The sequence below is a fragment of the Accipiter gentilis genome, chromosome 28 (assembly GCF_929443795.1).
Source record: "Accipiter gentilis chromosome 28, bAccGen1.1, whole genome shotgun sequence".
NCBI lineage: Eukaryota > Metazoa > Chordata > Aves > Accipitriformes > Accipitridae > Astur > Astur gentilis.
The window spans coordinates 6,601,010-6,623,863 of record NC_064907.1 but is presented as its reverse complement, the minus strand read 5'-3'; the positions used below and the strand labels follow the sequence as shown (position 1 = coordinate 6,623,863).

The following is a 22,854-nucleotide window of genomic DNA, read 5'->3' as shown; positions in this document are numbered from 1 at the left end:
GAAAGCAAGGGGGTCTCCTCTGAACCTCGTGACTCAATGGGAGGGTCTCCTCTACCTTTTCACATTCCCGATCTCTGTACAAATCATGAGAAATCAATTCTAACTCGATTTTCCTTTGTACGTTTCTCTTTTACCCTATTGCATCTTTGGTCTCTCTGTATACATAATTTTAGTTTGATTCTGACTTGATTTTCCTTTGTGCATTTCATCCATGTATTAAGTTGTCCTGGTTTCAGCTGGGATGGAGTTAATTTTCTTCCTAGTAGCTGGTGTAGTGCTGTGTTTTGTGTTCAGTATGAGAAGAATGTTGATAACACTGATGTTTTCAGTTGTTGCCAAGTAATGTTTAGACTAAGTCAAGGATTTTTCATCTTCTCATGCCCAGCCAGCATATATTGTCATATATTTCGGGAACACAGATAAATTCCAATAAGAAGTCAAGAAAATAAACTGGTATGTTCACATTTCCTGGTGGCTTACTTCTATTGGGCAACCTTACACTTGAAACCAACTAGTGTAAGGTTTCACAACCTGAAAAAAGGTCCTGGCACAGGAGAGAGTTCTGGTTTTTCTTCTCCCCTCCTTTCACACCTGTTTCCTTGAACCACCAGCACAGAGGTCAGATGGAAAACAGTCAGGACTGCTTAATGCACTGCAGCTTCTGCAATGTTCCCTGCTTATACTAAGCCTAAAGTAAAGAGAACAGTTTTCAAGCTTTTTCTAACCTCTCTCAAAGCCATAAATATTCCCTCGTATCCTGATCTTTGCAGAAACATGTTACCTCCTGTTTACACCTCCACAAGCCCTGCTGAACTGCTGGCATGACTCTTGTAGAAAGTGCTTTTTCCAAGGCAAAGGACACATAAAAACATGTATTTACATGCCTGGATGCTCCCAAAAGTTTGACTTTAGTGCAGAAAAAATAATTGTTACTGCAAATATATTAAAAATTGACTATGATGTACTGCATTTTGAGTGTTACTTATAACTTTAGAAGGTTTTGAATAATGTGAATAATTTAATAATTCTAATCTGCTTATCAAGAACTTAAATTTTTCATTAAATATGTAAGAATGGGTGATTCTGGGCACTGGACAGTTTCATAAGATTCTCTGGTTTTGCTCTCAGCTGTGAAAATAACCTAACAGGGCCTTTTTATGTTTCAGTTTTTGCTATTTAAAAGCATTCTTTGCAGTCCGTACAAATGGTGTAATTGAAAGGTAACAGCTAGTAGACATTTCTAAATATTATTATTTAATATATTAAATTATTCTTATAGTCTTATTCTATTATTTTATTATTTAATATGTGTGAAATAAACTTGATATTACAAAAGCATAAAGGCAAGATACCATGTTCTTGTTCTGTACAGAATATTCACAGATAAAGGCAGAAGAATTTACCCACACATTTTTAATGATGCAGTTTCTCCAGAATCTCTATTTGAAAGCAAACAGGAAGTTTGCCAGCCTGTCAAACCTCGCTTGCTGCAATCCAAGTGTTCTTACAAGATCCACGAAGCTAGACACATCCCTTGCAACTGCTTAGACTAATTTCTAGCCATTAATATTAGTCTTGCAGAAATCATGTTTCTGCAGCCTTCTGGTAAAAATACAGGATTTGCGTGGACGGGAATAAAAAAAAAAATTAACATTCCCCCATTAGCACTTCTCCAATGTATCCAGAAACTTCAGAGAATTGCTTTAGCCAGGCTTACAACTTATTTGACTAGGTGAAAAGCATTCTGCGATACTACTCAGATCCCAACTTGCAGGCCTCAGCGTGGTAAACCAGTGGATACTACCTGCTTCTCATTCCAACTCCTGTGGTATTTTATTTTCTGTGTTCTGTACAAAACAAACCTGGAGTTGGAAAGCTTTTTAAACCAAATGAACTTCTAAGGGCTCCAGTACAGTCACCTCTTATTAGGAAAAGGCTTTATTCTTGTTTCCCTAATCAAAGGAATTGCCATTGACTGAAAAAGTCAACTGCTGTTGGCTGCAAAAGTAAATAATTTAGGTATTCCTATTGGATCCTGAATCGTTATGACCATACTGATTAAAAGAAATCCCTAATAATTAACCAAATAAATATTGTCATGAGACACTGTACTTAGTGAATGTACCGCTAGTATGAAATCTGAGATATCCTTGACTAATTAAGGCAGGAATCTAAAAAGTAATTCTATTTTAATCCTATTTCATCTGCAATTCAGGTCAGATAGACCTAGAATTATGCTCTATTCAGTCACCAGGCTCTTCATCTTTTCGGTCATCCTTATCATCAGCTACAAATACACTACTACTAACATAAAAACATTACTCAGCTTTCAAGAGAACTAGAGCAAGACTTAAAAGACCGGTATCTTACTATCCGTCATACTAACGACAACCCATAAACAACTGGTCAACATATGGTGTCATTTTAGACAGCTGAAATATTGTTTATTAATGTTTTTATAAGCACTTTTTGTATCTCTGTAATACCATTTAATGTATTTAGTTTCAAATATAAAGGACATGGCACTGAATACAACTTTAACTGATTTGTGAGTACAGGTCAGTGGTGGCTAATAGCCTTTAACAGACACCTTTCAAGCCAAACTAAGTTAAGCTAGTTTTGAGCCTCATGCTGGGGTTAGCCTCACCTTCTTACGGCTTTCGCTGACCTACCTAAGGTATTAGCCTATCTTTTCAGTGACAAATCTGACAGAAACATGTATGCAAAATTTCCACTCCATCCAAGGGGCTGCAGCCAATTCAGTTCCCATAATGAGCACCACAGTCCACAGAGGGAGTATTACATGTTCCTGAAGATATTTTTTTGACACTACATGTTTTACTTCTTGTTTAACAAATGTTCATTCTATCTTTAAAGTATGTATTTGGATTATATATCCTCTCAAGCTTATTCTCTCCTTCAATACATAAATGTGAAGGTTACAATACTTGTTATAATAGTTAAGTGTCTTATTTTAATCTATTTTTTCATTCTAGCTGAAGACATTTTAGCACTTCTAGTTAGAATTTTCTTATTGGCAAGTTAAGATAGCTTGTGAAGCTTATACTGTTAATGGCAATTGTTCTGTTTGTCCTAAAATAAAGCTCCATAGGTAAATAAATGGTTGAACTTCTCATAATCACTTTGTCGATATTCAGAGTTTATGAAATTTTCATAAAGATTATAAAAGCTGTCGAAATCTGGCATGAAGAATACATGAGCATTTTTAATCATTCTTTACTGATTCATTTTGCATGATTCACATCCCTTCTATTTCAGTACAGTTTGTACCAAGACAGAAATCAGAAAAAATCAGAAATCAACTTTCACCTCCAGTGAAAACTGTCTGTTCCTACTGAACATTAGGTCGGTCTTCCCTTAGGAGAGGATGGTCCCATGGGCTGAAGCATAGGTGAGACCCTGCAGTTCCTTCTGGAGCATTTGCACATCTGTGTTCCACCTTAGCTGCATGTATGCCAAACGCAGGAGACACACAGGAGGTGTGTAGCGACATCTGTGCAGGGTGCTCTGGATCTGTCTGTGAATCTAAGGTGCCTTAGTCTTCTCTCAGTTCTCTTTTATGGCTGAAAACTGGTGCTCCTCTAATCTTGACTATCTCTACACCTTTGAAAACTAAACAGACAATGGCATTTTCCATAAAGACAAGAAACCAGACTGCGCTTTAAGTGCATTTCTCCCATACAAGGATAGGAAAATATCATGGCATAAAGTAAACGTAGTACAGATTGGTAGACAATGATTTTGGTTTGTGCTCTTCTCTGAGGCGATTTTCAGTGTTCCTTTTAAGGGCTCAAGCAGCTTGGCTTTCAGTTTTACAAGGCAGAAGTCTCTGGGTTCACACACTACACTTCTTTTGCAGTAACAGTGATCACTACTCATCTCTGCCCTTTTACCAAATTGCCAAACTGATCTTAGTATCTTGGAGTATCCCCATACCATACTTTCTCACTCTCCAAACTACTCAGATAAATACAAGCTGCTATAAAAGATACCATGTAAGGCGTAACTTTCTGCAGTATTCACGCATGCTTGACATTGCTTCTGGCACCTAGCCAATCAGTGTCTTTTTGCTCAAAAGAAGGATTTTCCTGTCTTTTGCAGATAACTGCATGAAAAGATAAACTGCATCACAGAGGAAGTCAGAGCTGTAGTACTGTGTTAGTACTCTATGCAGTAAGTCTAACATTTAAAAGCCAAAATTCCATTTTTAAGTCAAATAAATGACACTTTGGGGCTTTATTCTTCAGCTTTATTCATATAATATGAATTTTATTTCTCTCTCCTGTCAACACAGGCTAGAAGGTATGTTTTCCTCTCCTTTTTCTTCACAGTGCATCTTGCAGACAGGCAACGAACCAGAGAGAATGAGGACTAAGTGATTCACTAGAAGTCATCCCAGCACCCTGTATTTCTCTCTTCTAGATAATGCATACTGTTGGTTGGAAACAGAGTCCCTGCCTTTTCAGATAAGGTTTTTGACCCCTCCAGTTTTTAAGATACAATCATATTTTCCTCAGTATTCCCTGACATAGAAGCAACTTTTTTCCCACAAAACCTTTTCATTTATTAACTACCAGCTTGTTTCCTAGCTGCCAGCCAAAGGTGCAGACGAAGAAAGTGACCCAAAGGAGTTACGGACATCCCGTCCGCAGGTTTCCTGTTTCACTGGCAAAATAAGGCATTACTGCCAACAGTCCTCATACGGCTAAGATGAGCCACCAGTCTCTGAGGCATTTGAATTTCATGTTCTGACAAGCAGTAGCCAAACCTCTGGTTAAGTTTTTGCAACACTACTAGTTTCCTCTAAGTGAAGATCCCTCCCCAAAGCAGGAAATAAACTGATGGTTCTTTAACCCTCTGCATCAGTTGTGCTGCAGTACTGGAGGGACGGAGCTGTTCCGCACGCAAAATGGGAGCGCCGAGTGCGGAGCTCAGCAGCCAAGAGGAGTTTTAGCTGAGAAAGAGGGGCTAAACATCCAACATCTAAACATTAGCAGCCAGAACACCCCTGGGGCGGTACGTCCTCCTTCCCGCAGCACCTTTGTCTCAAGGGCCCATCCACAGCCCGTTGTGAACTCCACTTTTTTTTAACCTGCTGCAAAAGGGCAGCAGTTGTCTGTGTAAAATTGAATCTGCACCTCAGGTTAGCTGCTGGGAGAGAGAGTGCATCTTTTCTCTTGTTGACGGTTTTAGCAGCTGGAATTCTGTTTTGCTATTGCTTGGCAAGGTTATACATAAGGTTACTTCAGAAGGTTATACGTAAGGTTACCTTGCGAGGTTACACGCCAAGGTTACACCACCACACATCGAAAGCGTGTGCAGCCTTTGAGGTGGCCATGCGTTCCCCAGTACCCGCACAGGGTGATGTGCCGGCCCGAATTTGGGCTCAAACGCTCTGGTAACGCCTGCTCCAATTCCCACTCTGTTCCCGTGGAAGAGACGCAGAAAATGGCGGTGCCGCGGGACGCTCCCCGCACGGCCCCGGCACAGACTTCCCTGCCACTGGAAACGAAGAGCCGTAACGCACGCGTGTGTCAGGCTCGGCAGACAACGGGGCGGCCCGCCGGAGCCCTGTAGCCGGGACAGCGCGGCGGCGTCTGCTCCGGCCCGGGCCGAGGGCCCGCCCGACCCGAGGGGCCTCAGCGCGGCGGGCCCGGCAGCCCCCGCCGGCACTCTCCGCCCAGCTCACCCACCCCAGGCGCCTCCCCGGGACGGAGACGGGAAAAGGCTCGGCTCGGCTCGGCTCGGCCCAGCGCACGGCCACGGCCGCCTCGGCCTCGGCCTCACCCTCGCCCCGTCCCGTCCCCCCCCCGCCGCCGCCGCCGGGGCCTCGCGCAGCCGGCGGGCGGGGCGGCGCCGGGCAGGCCGGGAGCCGCGCTGCCCGCCGGGAGTCGTAGTCCGCGCCGGCCCGCGCCTCGCGGAGGATGGGGGCGGGCCCCGGCGGCTCCATTTTGCGCCCATTGGCGGGGCTGCCAGCCCGTCCCGCGGGCCCGGCGGCGGCGGCGCCGGCGCCAGCGCCAGCGCCAGGCCAGGGCGCGATCCGCTGCCCGCGCCTCGCCTCCTCTCTCCCCTCCCGCCACCGGCACCGCCATCGCTACCGGGGTGGGGCCCGCGCCCGCTCCCCCCCGCCCCCGCCGCCGGCCGCCGGCCGAGCGCGTCTCCCGGGGGCGAGGCCCCGTCCCCTCCGCGGCGGCGGCTCCATGGTGCCCGCCGCCCCCCCCCGCACCGCAGCAACAGGCAGGACGAGGAGGAAGCGGCCCCCGGGGGTCCCCACCGCCCCGCCGCCGGCCTGAGCAGCGCCGCCGCCGCCGCCGCCGCCGCAGCGGGAGCGACCGAGCGGGCGGGGGGCGCCCGCGGGCCGCCGGCGATGGCGAACCAGCTGGTGATCCTCAACGTCTACGACATGGTGAGCGCCCGGCCCGGCGCCAGGGGCCCGACGCGGCGGACAGGCCCGGCCCGGGGCCGTGGGAGGCGGCGCGGCCCCGCGCTCTGTGGCGGCGGGCGCGGGCGGGGTCCCGGCCCCCCCACCTCACGGCAGGGGCGCGGGGGCCTGCGGGGGCGGGGGGACGACGACGACGGGGGCGGCGGGGAAACTTTTGGTGCCCTTCCCCTGCCTGTCCCCGCGCGAGGTGGCTCCGTGGGCTGCCGTCGTGGGGGGGGGGGGGGGGGAGGGCGGGGGAGCAGGAGAAATACCGAACCGGGGGCGGGGGGGGGGGGGGGACCGGTAATTTGGGTTGGAGGTCTACCAGTGCCCGCAGATCGTCTGTGACCTGCAGCAGAAGTTTGGTGCGGTGCCGGACCGGGTCTCTCCGTGACGGGTGGGTCCGCTCCTTCTCTCGGGGGAAACTCTCCCCCTGCCGCGAACGAGCAGCCAGACGCGGATGAATGCTCTGCTTCCCCGGCTCCTGCCCCCCGGGCTCGGGGGGGGCTGCCTTTCCTGCTCCTGAAGACGAGGAGAGCGGCCGATTCTCCAGCAGGAGGGTAGCTGGGGATAACCGCTGCCTCTGTAGGGATAAGAGTTTTTTAGCGCTGTGTCGGTAACGGGGCTTTTTTTTTTTTTCCTCGCCCGAAATTTCTGAACAGTTGTGGTACGGCTGCAACTTGGTAGGAATAAAGGAATTGCTCCAGCTTGGTTTGCAGTCCTGTGAGCTCACCTTCCCTCCCTTCTGGGTAATCTTTTCTGTGACACCTACAGCGACTGTTGTATTGTCTTATGTTCAGCTGGAAGCCGCTCAAATGCCATGGTAACAAATGAGGTGTAAGTACCTGCATAGAACAGGAGGTGCGGATAAGTAGTATTAAGAAAATATTATCCGTTAATGCATTTCAATCGCTGGAAATCGGAACAGGTAGCACTAGTTCTCTGACCACGTTTTGAGTGTACTGACAGAGGGACGGTAAGATTGACAGCTAGCTTCAGGTAACTGTGTTTGTGTTACTTAGCTTATTTTGGATAGGCTTTCGTACCACCAGCACCACCATTTTAAAGTGAACTTTTGGTGTCTTAAAAGGCTGAAGGTCTGTAGTGTAGAGTCGGCGACAGCTGGCAGAGACAAAATGCAGCTTGTTTGCTTGGGAATACTCAGGCTCAAATGCTAGAATATTTAATAGCAATCAATAGGGAGCTAGCTGGCTTAAAATTAAAATTATATATGTGATTATATGAACTAGCCTGATTCTTGTCATTGTTTTCTTTCACCCTAATACTTGCCATATAAATCAGTGTCCCTGTCAAAGGATTTTATTCCCCCTCCCTCCCCCTTCTGTGTCCGAGTTCTGTCTCCAGTGAGTATAACCTGTTAGTTCTACTTTGTTTTTCCATCATTGTAGAGAAGGAGGGGAGACTGCAGACAGGAGCAGCCCAGTCACTAATTTTTCTGAGAGAGGGAAAAAAAAAATGGGGTCTTTGCTCACCTGGTTGAGCTCATACGTGATGCTGGTATGACAAAAAGTCAGTGTGTGTTATTTTTACTACACTTAAGGAAGGAAGTATGTTCTGTCACATGCATATGTATGACTACTTTGGACTACGGTTCAAAAATATACATTGGAGAAGCTCTTTTAGCATGAAAGAGAAGGTTTTACATTTATTAACTATAAATATTTGTACAGGGGAAAAGTAGGACTTCAGTTTCAGGACTCTTACATAAGGTAGTATCTTCGAAGTCAAGGCTTGACGCGCTTCTGACTCACTAAGATGGAAGACCCAGCGTTCTCACGAAGACTTGCTTAGCTGTGCAAAGTGTCACCTGGGCCCGGTTCACAGGCAGGCTGTGAAAACTTAGCAGAACGGACTGTGTCCTGTGTAAGTGCCTGCTTGGAAAGTAATGCCGTGGCCTCTGTGAGAAACTCCATTCTCACTATGACAATAGCATTGGTGGGGTGTGACTTCAGCATGCCTTTTCTTTTTCTCTTGTGATAGTCTACGCTTTGATTTACATGGTTCTCCTTCCATCTCTTACTCTTTAGATTTCTTTGCTGCAACCCATATCGTCTTTTCTTTTTCCTCCAGAGTTGAATTGCTGTGATCAGTTTTATTCCAGCCATCCTAGGAAGGCTGACAGTTGACGGGAGGGGAGGGGGGAAAAAAAGCAACAGGAAGGTTGTGCTCATAAAAACTAATGTCATACTTTTCCTTAGGACATATTGGGGACTGATAGTTGTCCTGTCATCGTTAGTGGAGCTCTGCCTACGTCAAGAAGTAGCATAGTCTCTAAAGCCACCATCTGTGGAAGGAACTTAATCTTCAAATGAAGCAAGCAACCACATTTATTTGCAGCTCTTTGATCGCATGTAGGGGTGGCTTTTTCTGCATTGGTCTGCAGTTGTGGTATTTCTTGAAGCTGTACATCACCAGAAATTATACATAGTGTCAGCTGAGACCACTTAGCAGAATATTTCTATATCCTACTTCAGCTGTGTTTGTTTTATAACGATGTCTATGTTACTTGACCATTAGAGAAACAGACTTATTTTAAACTGCAAAGAAAAACTGAGGTTCTAACAGTGTCTGAAAGGCAGGATGTACACTGACAGTGTCTCGAACTCTTTCGCTAAATAATGTCTCAGGCCATTTTAAACTTGTTTGAAGCAGGAGCTTAAACTAAAGCCTCACTTTCATGTTGCGTAGCAGTTACGTTACCGCATGTAGACAGCCTGCGGAAATCAAAGATACTGCATTGTTTGGGGGCACTAAGTGGGGGAGAGAAGGGAAGAGTCTCTCATAACATCTATTTTGAAGTTCTGTTTATTCATCAAGTCCTGCCAACTGTGTTTTGAGGCACTAGCAGGTTTACTGTTTGCTTCTGACATTTTGTGTCACTTGGAGGTGGCTTTGGGGTTTTTTGTGGTTTAGGTTTGGGACTGGGGTTTGTTGTTTCTCTTTTGGAACAGGAGGCCACTGTTAGTCACCTGGTTGACAGAATCAACACTACTATAATTACAACAGTCATATGAACAGCTGTATTTTAACCTGAGTACTAACTGTAGCTTCATTTCCCAGACGGCCACTTAGGTATGCAGGGGAATACTAGGTCACCTCGCTACTGTTGAAATTCCTTACAGGACTGAGTCGGTTGGTTTTGGAGCATATACCCTTCCATTGTCCTTAACTCCCGAAAAAGCGAAAATCTTCAATAAAACCAAAGGGTGAGGAGGGGTGCGTGTGTTGTACAAGAAAGTGGACTTTCAAGTACTGGTAACTTTAGGAGGGAGAGAAGCCTAAGGGCATGTTTATGTGCTGCAGTTCATGCCTTTGAAAATCTTCTATGATCATTAAAAGGGTAGGGTAAAGACTTTGATATATTGTGTTTTGAGAACTGGAGCACTTTATAGTTTCATTTTAACTAACTGCTATTTTTAGGAGTCTAGCTTTATTTTGTGCCCAAAGTAGCATCCTGTTTTTTTCCCTTGTCAAATAAGGCTATAACAATCTAAGGTATGAACATAAATGAAAGCTCTGAAGAAAGTAATGAAGAAGATATTTTTGAAGCACTGGGATTAGTGTTTTTCTTTCATTTCAGTGACATGACTTTATTGTGCACGTAGAAAAATACTTCTCTAATATTTCTACTCTGATAGTTGCATTAAATATGAATTCCTGTTTTACAAGACCGACTTAATGCAAAATACTGAGGATATGGATTTGTGCTTATTCTATACATTCTACTATGACAAAACTCATATCAAGACTAAATGGAGGGAATCTAGTTTGTGTAATGGAAGCAAGGATGTAGCTTTTGGGATCAGTTTGGGATTCCAGAACTGACAGCATGTTACTGAACCAGCAAGCTACATAGATGTCATTTAATTTACAGTCTTTATTTGTAAGTCATTTATAATCTTTTCAGCTGTAGCCAAATTCAGCATACTTTAAGTTGCATTTGTCCTGCATTTCTTTCTTCGGTGAGATAAGGCATTTTGTTCAATGAGAAAATGTGACCAACCTTCCAAGAGCTGATCCAGATTAAGTAATAATTAGATATAATTACTGTTCCTAGGGGGAAAGTAATTTTGCCTTATTGAAATTCTTTTATCTTCAATTAACCTACTCTGTTCTTACTGGAAATATTAAGTGAAGTGCCAGCTTGCTTTAGGCGCTTCTTCCAAAGCTGCTAACATTTGTTTAATTTGCCACCAGTGCTCAGTTTTTGTAGTCTAGTGAGCCCTGTGTATTTAGGTGGCACCAGTAAGGAGGAGTGCATACCTGAATAGCACTGGACCTGCTGAACACCTTGTTGGAGCAGCTTTCCATCCCATTTGTCTGCTTCTGTACAGATCCATGAGGAGGCTTGGTGACCTGCTTTTCTGTCCTCTCCCTATACCTTGCATTAGGTTTCACAGGGTTGTGGGAGGGGAGGACTGTGAATAATTTTTTTCTCTTTTTCTGCTTAGTAACAAACTAGGCTTTATTACTTTTACTGCTTATGGGACATCTTGTGTAACTTTTGTTCCATTTTCAGAGATCAGTGATAACCTTGCTTGGCATTAGCAGATCTGATACGTTGTGATGTGTAGGTTACTTGGAAGTCAGAGGCCGGACCCAGAGTTTTCTGGCCGAATGGGTGTCTGGGAGAGGAAAGACTAGAGCACCAGGGACCCTGTCTAGCTCTGTTCTAGATTAGGTTCATTTCGATACACCTTCTCGTTAGGCAAACATGCTTTCTTCCTGTGCTGACAAAACTGTGTGTTGAATGTGCCTACGGTTTTGCCTATAAATATAAACCTAAAACTATTTTTAAATGGTCAGCTGGTAAAGTGTCGGATAGGACTGGCTTCAGAACTGAAACAGTTTTATGTTGAAGTAGCTCTTCCATTTTCCTGGGAGCTTTGATTTCATTTCAATGAACAGCATCCACTTTTTATGCTCACAAACCCATTAAGTTAGTTGGGTAGTCTTAACGTCATTCTCCTTCCTTCCCATCTTCTTGTTTTCTCCCCAGTTTATGTCCTTCTATGCAGAGTAAATCTAACACAGTATATATCTGGATGTAGCTTGGTCATACAAATAGCTCTCTGCTCCTTTCTGTGGGGAGGAAGGAAAGCACTGCTAAGGCCTTTAAATAGTCTAAGGTGATTAATAGAGTCATCCATACCCCTCTAGCTAACATAGCAATGCATTGACAAAGCCAGAAATTAAATCAAAGAGTAAAGTTAAGTCTTAAGAAAAATTTATCTACAGATCTCAATGAGCCTTAACTTTAAATAAATATAAGGAGTAAAATCTGTCTTCTGTTAATTCATGTTGACAAAATTTCCCACAGCTGGCTTGTCTGTAGAACAGAACATCAAATCCTCAGCATCTTGTTATCCAGATAGTCATTTGTGTCCTGTGACTGCTAGCACAATTGTGAATTTTAGGCTGGAAAAATCATGCATTGATGTTTGGCAACGGCTGTAACTTAATTTGGGGACCATTTATTTTAAATTTGATGACACTTGGAATAAGGATGACTGTAAAAGCCAAATACATCCATATCTTACACCTGAAATTCTCTAACTTTTGATGTGACTTGCTCTTTTTGCCATTTAACTTGTCTTGATTTTCATGAATAGCTTCTGAGTCCAAAGTCTAGTGTATCATTTTTATTGGGAGAAAACTAGCTTTCAGAAATGCATGTTATATGCCATAATGTTTGTAAGGGCCCTGTAAATTATGCACTAACTCCAGCTAGCACATCTTGACAAAGCGTGACACCTGTAACCTTCTGCATTTTTATCATCAGTTGTTCTGTTTTAATAGTAACTTCACATCAGAAGGCACTTATATCAACAGGTTGTGTGAAGAAGACAGCTTCTTTTTCTTCCTGTTTGCTAAACAAATATTAATTTTCTGGGGGTACTACTTCAGTTTGTATCCTGCCTACCAGCTGACTTTTTGAAGTCTGCTTTGTAGAAGCTTGCAGTAGTGCCCTTTAGGATCAGATGACCTGGGAGGAAGTATCCCACTACTGGTGTAATTGACAAAATAATGTTTTCCTTGTATTTTTGAGAGGTTTTTCTGGCTAGCCAATTTCAGTTTTAAGGACACAACTGAAGCTTTTTTTTTTTTTTTTTTTTTTTTTTTTTGCCTTTGTTTGAAGTTCCTTTTTAAATTATGTGTCACTTGGAAAATTTTTACTGCTTGGAGACTGATATTTTGAGGGTGATGATGTAGCCAAGGAAAGACAGTAATTTTGAGGTTTTCCCTTTCTAGAACTCTGTGCATCTTTAAGGTCCTGAGGGTAATAGCTCCTGATAGGCACTCGCTGCTGCTGCTTTTGAAAAAGAAAAGAGAAAGCAATAAGGGAAGGGTTTTTTCTTTCCTTTTTTTTTTTTTTTCTTTTTTTGTTTTTTTTTTAATTATCAGTTCCTGCTTTCCTTTTGCAATGCAGCTATTATCTGCTGGCTACAATAGAAGTGATATATTGGAAACAGGTGTTAGACCTATGCAAAAGATTTACACCTGAGGTATGTAGACACAAACATCAGGAGCCTGGAGAGAGCTTAGTCTCTTGTATGGTGACCACTAATTGAGTACTCAAAGACAAAATATACTAGGTAATTTCAGTCCATCTTGCATACCTCTGAGTGTGTCTTGTACTCATCTGGTTGTAAGTAAAAGTGTGGTCATTACTGTAAATGACAGCTAGTGTGTGTATATTACAGTCCTATATTCTGATGTTATTAAAAAAAAAAATAATACAAAAACCAAAAGTACTCCTGCAAAGTTATTGCAGTTGATTCTGGAATGTATTCCACTTAATGGAAAACTTTACAACCTGTAACTTGTTGACAAATCGAAAGTAGGTCTGGATTTCTCCCAGGTATGGTCTCCTTGGTTGACAGTCATTGACAGTGCTAAAACACTGGAGTAGAACCTAATGGAATTAATTCACTGTGTGCAGTTGGGGAATTTTAACGGCATGTTCTGTTCCTGTAAAATGGGTTGTGCGGTTTCACTCTGTGGTAGGGTTTTATGCTTTTGATATGGGGGACAAATACATGTCAGTCTGCTGTCAGAAGACAAATCTGTATTGGAAACTAAACAGAGTATTTTTTTTGTTTTCTTATTTCCTTTTAGTATTGGATGAATGAATATACTTCTTCCCTTGGAATTGGAGTGTTCCATTCAGGTATAGAGGTGTATGGCCGAGGTATGTGCAAGAAAAACATAACTTACTCTTTGTTCCAGTAATGCTGTTATTTAAAAAACATTTTTCAGGTAGTGAGGGAAGTCTGGCTCCTGGAACCTGTTCATCAGTGTTCTCTTAAAGTTCTCATCTCTTCTGCCTCTGGAAAAAACCTTGGATATGAATAATCCGGTAGTTATCTCGCATTCTTGTATAAAGCTATGCAACTATGAAAAAGTGTGCAATTTATTCACTTAGACATAGAAATCTTTATTTTAGGTTTTGAAATACCTGTTGTTAAAACAAATGTGTGCTTCATCTAAGCACAGTTGAATCATGTTGTATTCTGCCAGCGCTTTGTGCAAGGAGTTAATTTTTAACTACAGAAACAATAGCCTGTTGCAGATAGGCTCCTAAAAGTGGGTGATGCTCAGGAAAAATTGTCTGTTCCTTATTGGTAGGTTGGTTTGTTTTAAAGAGACAGTTTCTTCAAAATGTGTCTCGTGCGTACTGTTTACAAATGATACTCTTGTGATAAATACAGCAATACATTCTGATTTTGCTAAATAGGTTGTACTTTGGGGAAGCAGCTTCCTGATCTGTTCAGGCCTTTTTGAATCCCCTTTGCTGCCACGAGGTGTTTCTGACCATGCTGTAGCACAGGCTCAGGTCTGAGGTGTTCCTGCCTAGCAGTATAATGACGCTCTGAGGTGATGGTGTTGCTCAAAGTAGTCCATTTAAAGAAGAAAAATCTACTTCAATTCTCTTTTTGGAATGTGTTTGGAGGTGAGGGAAAGCAGCAAAAGGTGTGGCATGCGATCCAAACACCACATTGGGCAGTTATCTTAAACTATAGGTGTTTCAGCTTGCTATAATGGTCACATTGTAGCTGGGTTTGCAGGTGTTATCAAAGCAACAAATTGACAAAATACAATGCGTATTGTTAAAACATTTTTTGATTTCTCTTAATCCAAACCAGAAAGACCTGACTCTTACTAGTGCTGTGCCTGAAACCCAGTTCTTGAGCTGTGCCAAATACATGTGTCTCCCTTCCTGTTCAGATTATAACAGCTTTCTCATATAGCACGTCATACCCCTGCTAGAACAATGACTTGCATTTTTCAAAGTACATCAAACTTTATTTATTAACCTGTTGTAAAAAAGATTATCCACAAAACTGAATGCTGGACTTGGATGATGTGTTACGAGTTTTGAGGAAAGGAAGCGTGAAGTCATGCTTAAAAGCTTTTTATTGCACTCTGGGTGTGGCATGTTGCGTTATCTTACAGACACAGAAGGAAGCTAAAGCACGCCATTGTATTTGCACGTACTGTAAGTGCTTATGCCAGCAGATGCTACGTGCAGGCTTCAGACACATGCACTGATTTGCTTTCTTGTTATAGTAAAGAACTTGGGACAGTTGAACTCTTACAAATCAAGAAATTAAAAAACCCTATTGGGCCACTACTTGCAGCCACACTTAGAGCTGTCGTGCACACTGAACAGAAGCACCATCAGACCTTTGAGGATGCTGTCCTTTGAATCCCTAATCTATAAATATGTAAGTGGACTTTTAAAGACAAGCAGGTCTAAAGAACAGTGGTAGGATTTACAATTTAACTTCTAAATCCTCACTTATACAATGAAAATAATATATACTTACTATAAAGTTATTCAAGTTAAACCTGTACAATGATGCAGGAAATTTCCTGTTAGTTTTCACTTAGGCTGACTAGTAACTAACAAAACTATTCATTTCCAGCTCCTTGCATTTGTTACCCATGTAAATAAGATGTCTGGTTTCTGGCTTTAGATCTTTGTGAAGTGATGTAGTCAGTGAGGTCTGCTGTTCTTTACTGTCATTTTATGCTGTTTTTGTTAAATCTGAGCTTTCTCTTTCAGAATTTGCCTATGGTGGTCATCCGTACCCTTTTTCTGGAATATTTGAAATTTCACCAGGAAATGCTTCTGAGCTAGGAGAAACATTTAAATTTAAGTAAGAGAGACACCTATTTTCTTGCTTTTGAGAAGGCATATTAAAAAGACAACTTGTTGCATTTATTTTTGAGGATAGATGTGTTGAACGATACTACAGGATTTCTGACTTTTGGCGAAATTAGTGTGTTTTCTTTACTTAGAAATGAAAGATGGACAGAGGTGATGAGAGTGAAGTGTCTACAGCAAAGAACATTATATTACCATACCATTAAATTCCTTAAAAGTGTCCAAATTATGTTGACTTGTGGGTAGCTTTTGTTATTCGTACAGTATATATGACGGGGTCACTTTTTCGAGATAGTGAAATTTTTATTCAAAGATAAAGCTGAAAAATGTTGCTCTTCAAGGTTTCCCCATGTCTCTTTTCCACTTTCTCAGTGTGATTGCCTTGACTGTTCCCTGTGTTACAAGCCCTTACCTGTTCTCAGCTGTCTCTTAGAAACAGTTTCCTTTGGGGAGCAGGGGAAAATTGCATCCAGTGTTTGTCAGAATTAAGTTGCAAAGAACTTGTGAGCTACAGGTGGACAATCGGCAAGGAAATAATCTCTCATGGTAAAGATGAAAGTGGTGCTGTAAAATGGAATAGAAAGAATGTATGTTATTCTTGGAGGGCAGAAAGATCTTGCCACAATAGGGTGGTTTTTGAGCAATGTATGAACAGTAATCCACCTATATCATGGAAGCCTGATCACCACCTATTTTCTCTGTTTCTCTTCTAGGGAGGCTGTGGTTCTAGGCAGTACTGACTTTATGGAAGATGACATAGAAAAAATAGTAGAAGAGCTTGGAAAAGAATTCAAAGGAAATGCTTATCACCTAATGCACAAAAACTGCAATCACTTTTCTTCAGCTTTATCTGAGGTAAACAAACTTGAAGGTCTATAGAAAGGTCCTTCCCAGGTGGCTACAGAGCGTCATCTCCTTCCTGTCCTTTGGAATGTTTGGACTAACTTCCAGCTTCCTACCTCTGTTACCTTGGGCAAATGTCACCGTTTTTCAGGTTTTATTTGTGCTTATGTCCAAAGCACAAGATTTTGCTGCCGAAAATGCTAAATATTGCTGTCATACATAGTTTGTGTTTGAGCAAGGGTGCAATCCTAATTGAGAGACCTAGTAAATTAAGTATTAACAGGATTTCAAAATCATTTCAGGTCCTTCAGAGATCACTACTGAAGATAGAATCATGTGTTATTTTTATCAGTATTTCCCCACAGAGTCATCACACTGAAAAGAATTTTTGAAGTTATGACCTACTGTTAAAGAATAACAAAGGCATTGAAGTTTCACAGACAATGTTAATCTTCTGCTTGAGAGGCTTTTGTCAAGTTACTGCTCTGCTAGCACCTGCATCCTGGTCATGTAGATACCTGAGTGGTCATGTAGAGTGTCTGACTGTGGAATTGAATGGGCTTTGCTTTTTCCCTTCAGCTGTATTTTAACATGATAGGTTTGCCAATATGATTGAATGCCTGGTCATTCACATGGGTATCAACACAAGGGAAGGGTCAGGAACAAGTAAACCCAGGACAAAGAGGGGAATGGCAGTTGTGATTTTATTGGTGGTTAGCAATCTGTGCTTGTGAGAATTTATTCTAATGTTCCATTGAAGCACTTCAAAAAAGGGATCGCTATTTTTTCCCTGACGAACTTCCATAAAATTTAATTGTTCTTTTTTTTTTCAAAATAGTTAATGGCACACTTATTGCATAGCCTGTGTTTTGTGTAGGCTGTTTGATCTTCCACTGGTACTGGAAAATTTTATTGAGATGATGATTCGTGTTCAGTGCTGGTACAAGTAAGTAGGGTGAGACACTGACAAAGCTGCAGTTGGCATGAAATCTGGCCTATATGGCCAGGTTTTTGCCATACTCTTCAACCACATGGTCATGCTGTTTCTGTTTTATGTCTTGTCCTATTTAGTGTTCAAATTGACTGTGAAAACAGGGATATAAATACAAGTTAAATGCTGCTCAGTCACAGCAGAGTAATGCTCCCGTTAGCTGTGATTTTTCTCCAGATTTGCACTGGAGTAAGTAATATCGGAAGTGAATATGGAGGTAGTGAGTAAAACAGCTCGCTTCTTGAACAGTGATAACAAAACCATTTAATGATTGGTGTACAGTAAAAACAAGTATTTAATGCAGCTTTGTATATTTTTGAGGAGTTGAAACCAGCTTTGCATTGTATAGCTTCTCTTGTTCCAGTGAACCAAAGCGTGTGCTTGGCCTGTGTACTGCAAGATGGTGATGTCTTGTGCAAAGTCATCAGAGGCTGTCACTGTAAATAGCCTCAGCTGTACATGTAACTGTAGTGTTGACACTGTCTTTTTGACCACTTGATTTCAGGGTGCTTTTTTGTAATAGCGAGATTTCTCCTGCAATTTCTGTTTCTGAGGACTTAGTGGTGAATAGAAGGCATACCTTAACTCATTTCTGTGCCTTTTGTAGAAGCTGTTCAAAACGAGTGAGGTGGTTAGGCTTTTTAGGACTTCTAGAAAAAGTGTAGAACCATGTGTCAAACTCTCACAGTGGAAAACAAGTCTGCTTGTGTGACTTGGGATGCTGCTTTTACTGATGGAGAAAGTTGTCTTAGTGCAGCTAACTTGAGTGCTTCTTGACTTGCATTTGTGATACGTAAATCGTAAGGCTGCTTGCAGTCTTTGCTTTTTATTTACAGTACTGTAGTTTTGTTACTGCTGAATCCAGAAGACAAATTAATCCTTTCTTTTGCCTTCTCCCCCTAGATTCTGTGTGGAAAAGAGATTCCACGATGGGTGAATCGCCTTGCCTACTTCAGCTCTTGTATACCATTTCTCCAGAGCTGTCTGCCGAAGGAGTGGCTAACTCCTGCAGCCCTCCAGTCTAGTGTTAGCCAGGAGCTACACGATGAGCTGGAGGAAGCTGAGGATGCAGCAGCATCAGCTTCCTTGGCAAGCTCAGCATCTGGGTCTAGAACTGGACGCCACACCAAATTATAAGTCCTCCTCCAAAGTAACAAATGGTTTGAAATACTTCAGTTTAATCTCTCCAGCAATTGACTTCCTGACAGAACATGAGAGCTGACTCTAGAACATTGTTTTTATATGCAAAAAAGGCTCTCATCAGCTCCTGTTTCAGCTCAGGATTATTTATGTAGTGAAAAGAATTGCTGGGAGGAAAGGGAAGGATTTTGTGTAAAGCCACCCTTTTCATTTTCACCTGTTTGGTAGACCTGGGTTAACTTAACACCTTGTATAAAGCAGAACTTAAATTATTTGTTTACAGTATTGTGTACTGCTGTTTACAAGTCCTGTAAGGACTCCTGCCACCATGGAAGAAGAGAGAAATTGAGTTTGATTTAACTGTTGTTATAACTCAAAAGCAGTGGTATGATGCCCTAGATGAACTCTCCCCTCTGTTTTCAAGATTTAAGGCAGGTGAACGTTAACTTTCTGAGAAATGCCAGAAACTGCTGAATACTATATATGTGAACAGGGTACTGTGCACTTAAAGTGGCTGATGTAAACAGGTAGATTCCAGGATGTAGGGAGACTGGTTTTCTCTAAGATCTGTTACTAGCAGCATGACCTCTACATTAATGAAACTGTGGATTTTTGCACATATGAAGGGAAATTTCTTTCTCATTACAATGCACATTGATACCTTTTTTCTTTTTTTTCTTTTTTTTTTTTTTTTTAACTCAGCCATGCAGTTTGCATCCTATCTCCTGTCTGTATTTACAGTCTACTTCAGCCAGGATTTAGAGATGTGAATATCATCTGTTAGAAGCATCAACAAGTTTTTCACTGTTTGCTTTACTTGATTTCAAACTTGTATATAAAAGTTAATGCTTGTATTCTTTTTTTCATTTTGTTTAGTTTGGAATAGTGTAATACAAGCCATTTATGGTTGGGGAATGGCCTTGCTTTTCTGCTGCTGATTTTGCTTCATTTGAGTTTGTAAACATTAGTGTCCTTTTCTTTGAGCTATAAATTACTGCCCAGTTGTGCATATCTGCGCAAATTATAGAGAAATCCTAATTTATTTTCCCACAGTCTCTATCTGTGGCATTAACTTTCTTGTCAGATGTAATGAAGAAAAACCTGAAAATTGCTTATGCACCTGCTTGTTTACACAGCAGAACCCACTAATCTGCACACATAATTATATCTGAAGGTAAGAGATACTATTTTCTAAAACACAGAAGTATGTTTGCTGGTAGATTATAATTAGAGCTAAATTATAATTAGTGATCAGAATATATAATGGAATGCCTTATTCTTGTTCACTTACCAAGAGAATTAATGGTTCTTCCAGTCATTAGTGTAAATTAGTGAGGTTCTATTGTGCACATAAGGATACAGTAGCACAAACATGAGGGAGGTGAGCTTGTGTATTTTATAAGACTTGCTGCCTTAAACTAACAAAACCCATACTATCTGTAAACTGATCAGCTCACAAAGAAGTGTGCATTACTACAAGTATAAATGATTCTTACAAGCTTTATTTTCAGTCTGTTGCTGGGTTTAGTTTTTCCACTAAGTGAAATACTGACTCTACAGTTTCTGATGTTTAAAAGAAAAAAGTCCTCTTAGGAGGCAAGAATGCTTCATGTTATGAGCGCTCCTAGCCATGGGTAGTCAGTGCCATTGAAACCCACAGGAAGGTGCAGTAGGCTGTATCGTAGTAAGAATTCTTCTGGTCGCCAGCTCTGACTCATGTTAGAAACAAGTGGAAGTTTTTCTGCTGGCAGTTGGGTTGAATCCGTTGTCAGACAGTCTTTTAAGTTTTCACTCATCTTCTGTGATGCAGTGTAGGTACAGAGAAACACACTCAGTTCTGGGGGGACAAAATCAAGTGAGACTCTTTCTGGAAAGAGTGGGATTAACAGTAGAAGTCTTTTTAACTGTAGTTTGGTATGTGTTTTAATAATCTCTTCTACCAAGTGGGAAACACTTAAGACTGACAAGTCTACTACTGACTACATTCTCTGGTCTCCAGAAGCTGGACATACTGACTCTCCCTGTTGAGTGCTTTTTTCATTTGAATCTCTGAATTTGAGTTCTCCTTTCTTTTTTTCCTGTAGTGAAAATGAATATGGTGGTCTCCAGTCAACTCTCAAGCATTACAGAACTGAATCTCACACTACTTACGGCTAAGACAACAGGCTGCAGACAGGTTATTTTGTCTCTGCTGTGCAGCTGTGGTAGTAATGTGACTAAGTCTCTTGGCCAAGGCAGGTCCTTTATTTCAGCTCAGGGTTGAGGCCACTGATCTAGCAATGTACTGTAGCTTTTCCTAGGTTTTAGGGAAAATGAATAGAATGAATTTTCATTGCTACCTAACTTTTATGTACCAAAATCAGCTTTTTAGGCTTCTGATACATCCAGAGCGTTAGGTCACAAATCTCTACACCTTCATTAACACACAACTACAGCATGTACAATGCAAGAACATGACAGATCACAGCACAGTTTTTATTTAGAAGTAAAACTAAGACTATTTTTTATAAAGCAGACTGGAAAGTTTGTAACAAAAATGTTCATTTTATTGGTAGCTGTACAGGTGAAAATACTGTCTTATGCGCCATAATTTTTTTTTGTTTGTTTCAAAACCATCCATTTGTAAATCCTGTGAGGAAACTGACACCTGAACCCTGAAGGCTGTTGGGTATTGTATCAAAGCAAGCGGTACTGTAACTTCAATCGCGTGCTGTCAACTCAGCCTCCGCTGGATGCCTCCAAGAAGTCACCCTGCCAGTGGTTACTCCAATTTGTTAGCAATAGAGCAAGTTACCTTTCACCAGCATTACTGCCAAGCAGGGATTACTTTAGTCTACTAATGACCACACTGTGCTAGGACTAGAACACTCCAAAATGCTGTGAGAAAGCTGGACACCTGTGGAGTCTTTTCCATCAAAACGGGTAGAAAAATATCACTACTTCAGGGTTCTGCTCTGTTTACTTTCTCATTCTTGTTTAATTTTCTGTAAGATAGTACTTTTGATACGTATTATATTCTTTAACTCAAAGTCATTTTATTTAAATGCCATTTTCTGTTCAGCAAGCCAAAAAAATCCAATGTACTGTCAGTGTGCACCAGTAACTTCAGAGTGGCTTGGTAAAAACATAGTTGCATTACTTCTAAAATTTGCAATGCAATTCTGATCACTATTGATACATGATAATTTTCACTGTTGGAAGTTGGTTACAAGCTGAATATTCACTGATGCATTTTTTGTAAACTTGTATTCAAGTTTACTGTACTACATAGTATTTGTATAAAATTCAAAGAATTTTGACTTTTGTTACCTGTACATGGCAACAAGTTGTCTAGCATCTGAAACTTAAATCCATCAGTTTATTAAAAATACTTTTATAAAAAAAGACAGTTGGCTGTGTGTGTTATTCCCCTGGTACCTACAGCTTGTTTTGTCAGTGCCACCCAACCTGATCTTTGGTTTTGAAAGATGCTTTCAAGGGATAGTAAAACTATGCAAGGGTTTCCTATAGTTAAGCTCTCTTCTGACACGGGCATCTGGAGCCGCAGTTTGGTTTGTTTGAGGCATTATTAAGAGCCACTAGTTTTTAATAGACTAAATTCAAAATGTATTCAGATTTGGTGTGCTAACTACAGCTGTTGGGGTATAAACCACTTAGGATGTGCTTGCGATATGTTGCAGATATTGTGGGCCATAGTCTACAAATTCGCTTGAAAGCCCAGATCTGTAGTCTGGATTTGCACCAAACTAAGCAGCCACAAGGCGCGTGGGGTCTGTAACGTCCGCGCGTTGCCCACTCCTTTGAGCAGAGCAGAAGTACCCAGGCTGCGGTAAAGTACCAGTGGCAATGCCAGCCTAAGCTAAGGCATACCCGCTTCTGCAGCGGCAGTGCTGCTGGTGGCACAGCCCCCTGCTGACCCAGACTGGAGAAACTCTCCTGGCTGTTTAATTAAGAAGCCGCCAGGCTGTTTCCCGGAGAAGGCAGTTGAGCAGTTGGGTTGCAGCCGGACGCCCTGCGCAGTTCTGCGGGGTGGTGGCACCTCTGCTCGAAGCTGTGGTTGCTCTGGGCAGCAGAGCTGGCTGCTCCTCACAGCCACGCTGCCTGTGGGGCAGCTGCATGGCGAGCCAGCCGGCAAAGGGAGTTCCCCAAACATCCCCAAGCTCGGGCACAGGGCTGGCAGCAGCCCTTGAGGATGGGCTCTGCCAGCACCCGGCGGTGTTGGTGCTGGACTTTGCAAGCAAAGGC

At 42.1% G+C, this 22,854-nt stretch overlaps 1 protein-coding gene across 6 annotated transcripts; it reads left to right on the top strand.

Moving 5' to 3' along the window:
• The first annotated feature begins 6,129 nt into the window (after positions 1-6,129).
• On the top strand, positions 6,130-21,985 carry DESI2 (desumoylating isopeptidase 2). 6 transcript variants are annotated; one of them, XR_007509836.1, is made up of 7 exons: positions 6,269-6,427; positions 7,105-7,191; positions 13,583-13,655; positions 15,534-15,627; positions 16,349-16,490; positions 18,373-19,783; positions 20,694-21,985. XR_007509836.1 is itself a non-coding variant. In XM_049830870.1 (6 exons), exons 1-6 carry the CDS (start codon positions 6,389-6,391, stop codon positions 18,604-18,606), a joined length of 669 nt encoding a protein of 222 aa, XP_049686827.1. In that variant the 5' UTR covers positions 6,130-6,388; the 3' UTR covers positions 18,607-21,985. The 6 variants fall into 6 exon arrangements, 5 of the variants coding, with proteins under 5 accessions (XP_049686827.1, XP_049686823.1, XP_049686825.1 ...); XM_049830870.1 differs by having other exon boundaries at positions 6,130-6,427; positions 18,373-21,985; XM_049830868.1 differs by lacking the exon at positions 6,269-6,427 and adding an exon at positions 8,134-8,326 and having other exon boundaries at positions 6,746-7,279; positions 18,373-21,984.
• The last annotated feature ends 869 nt before the right edge of the window (positions 21,986-22,854 follow it).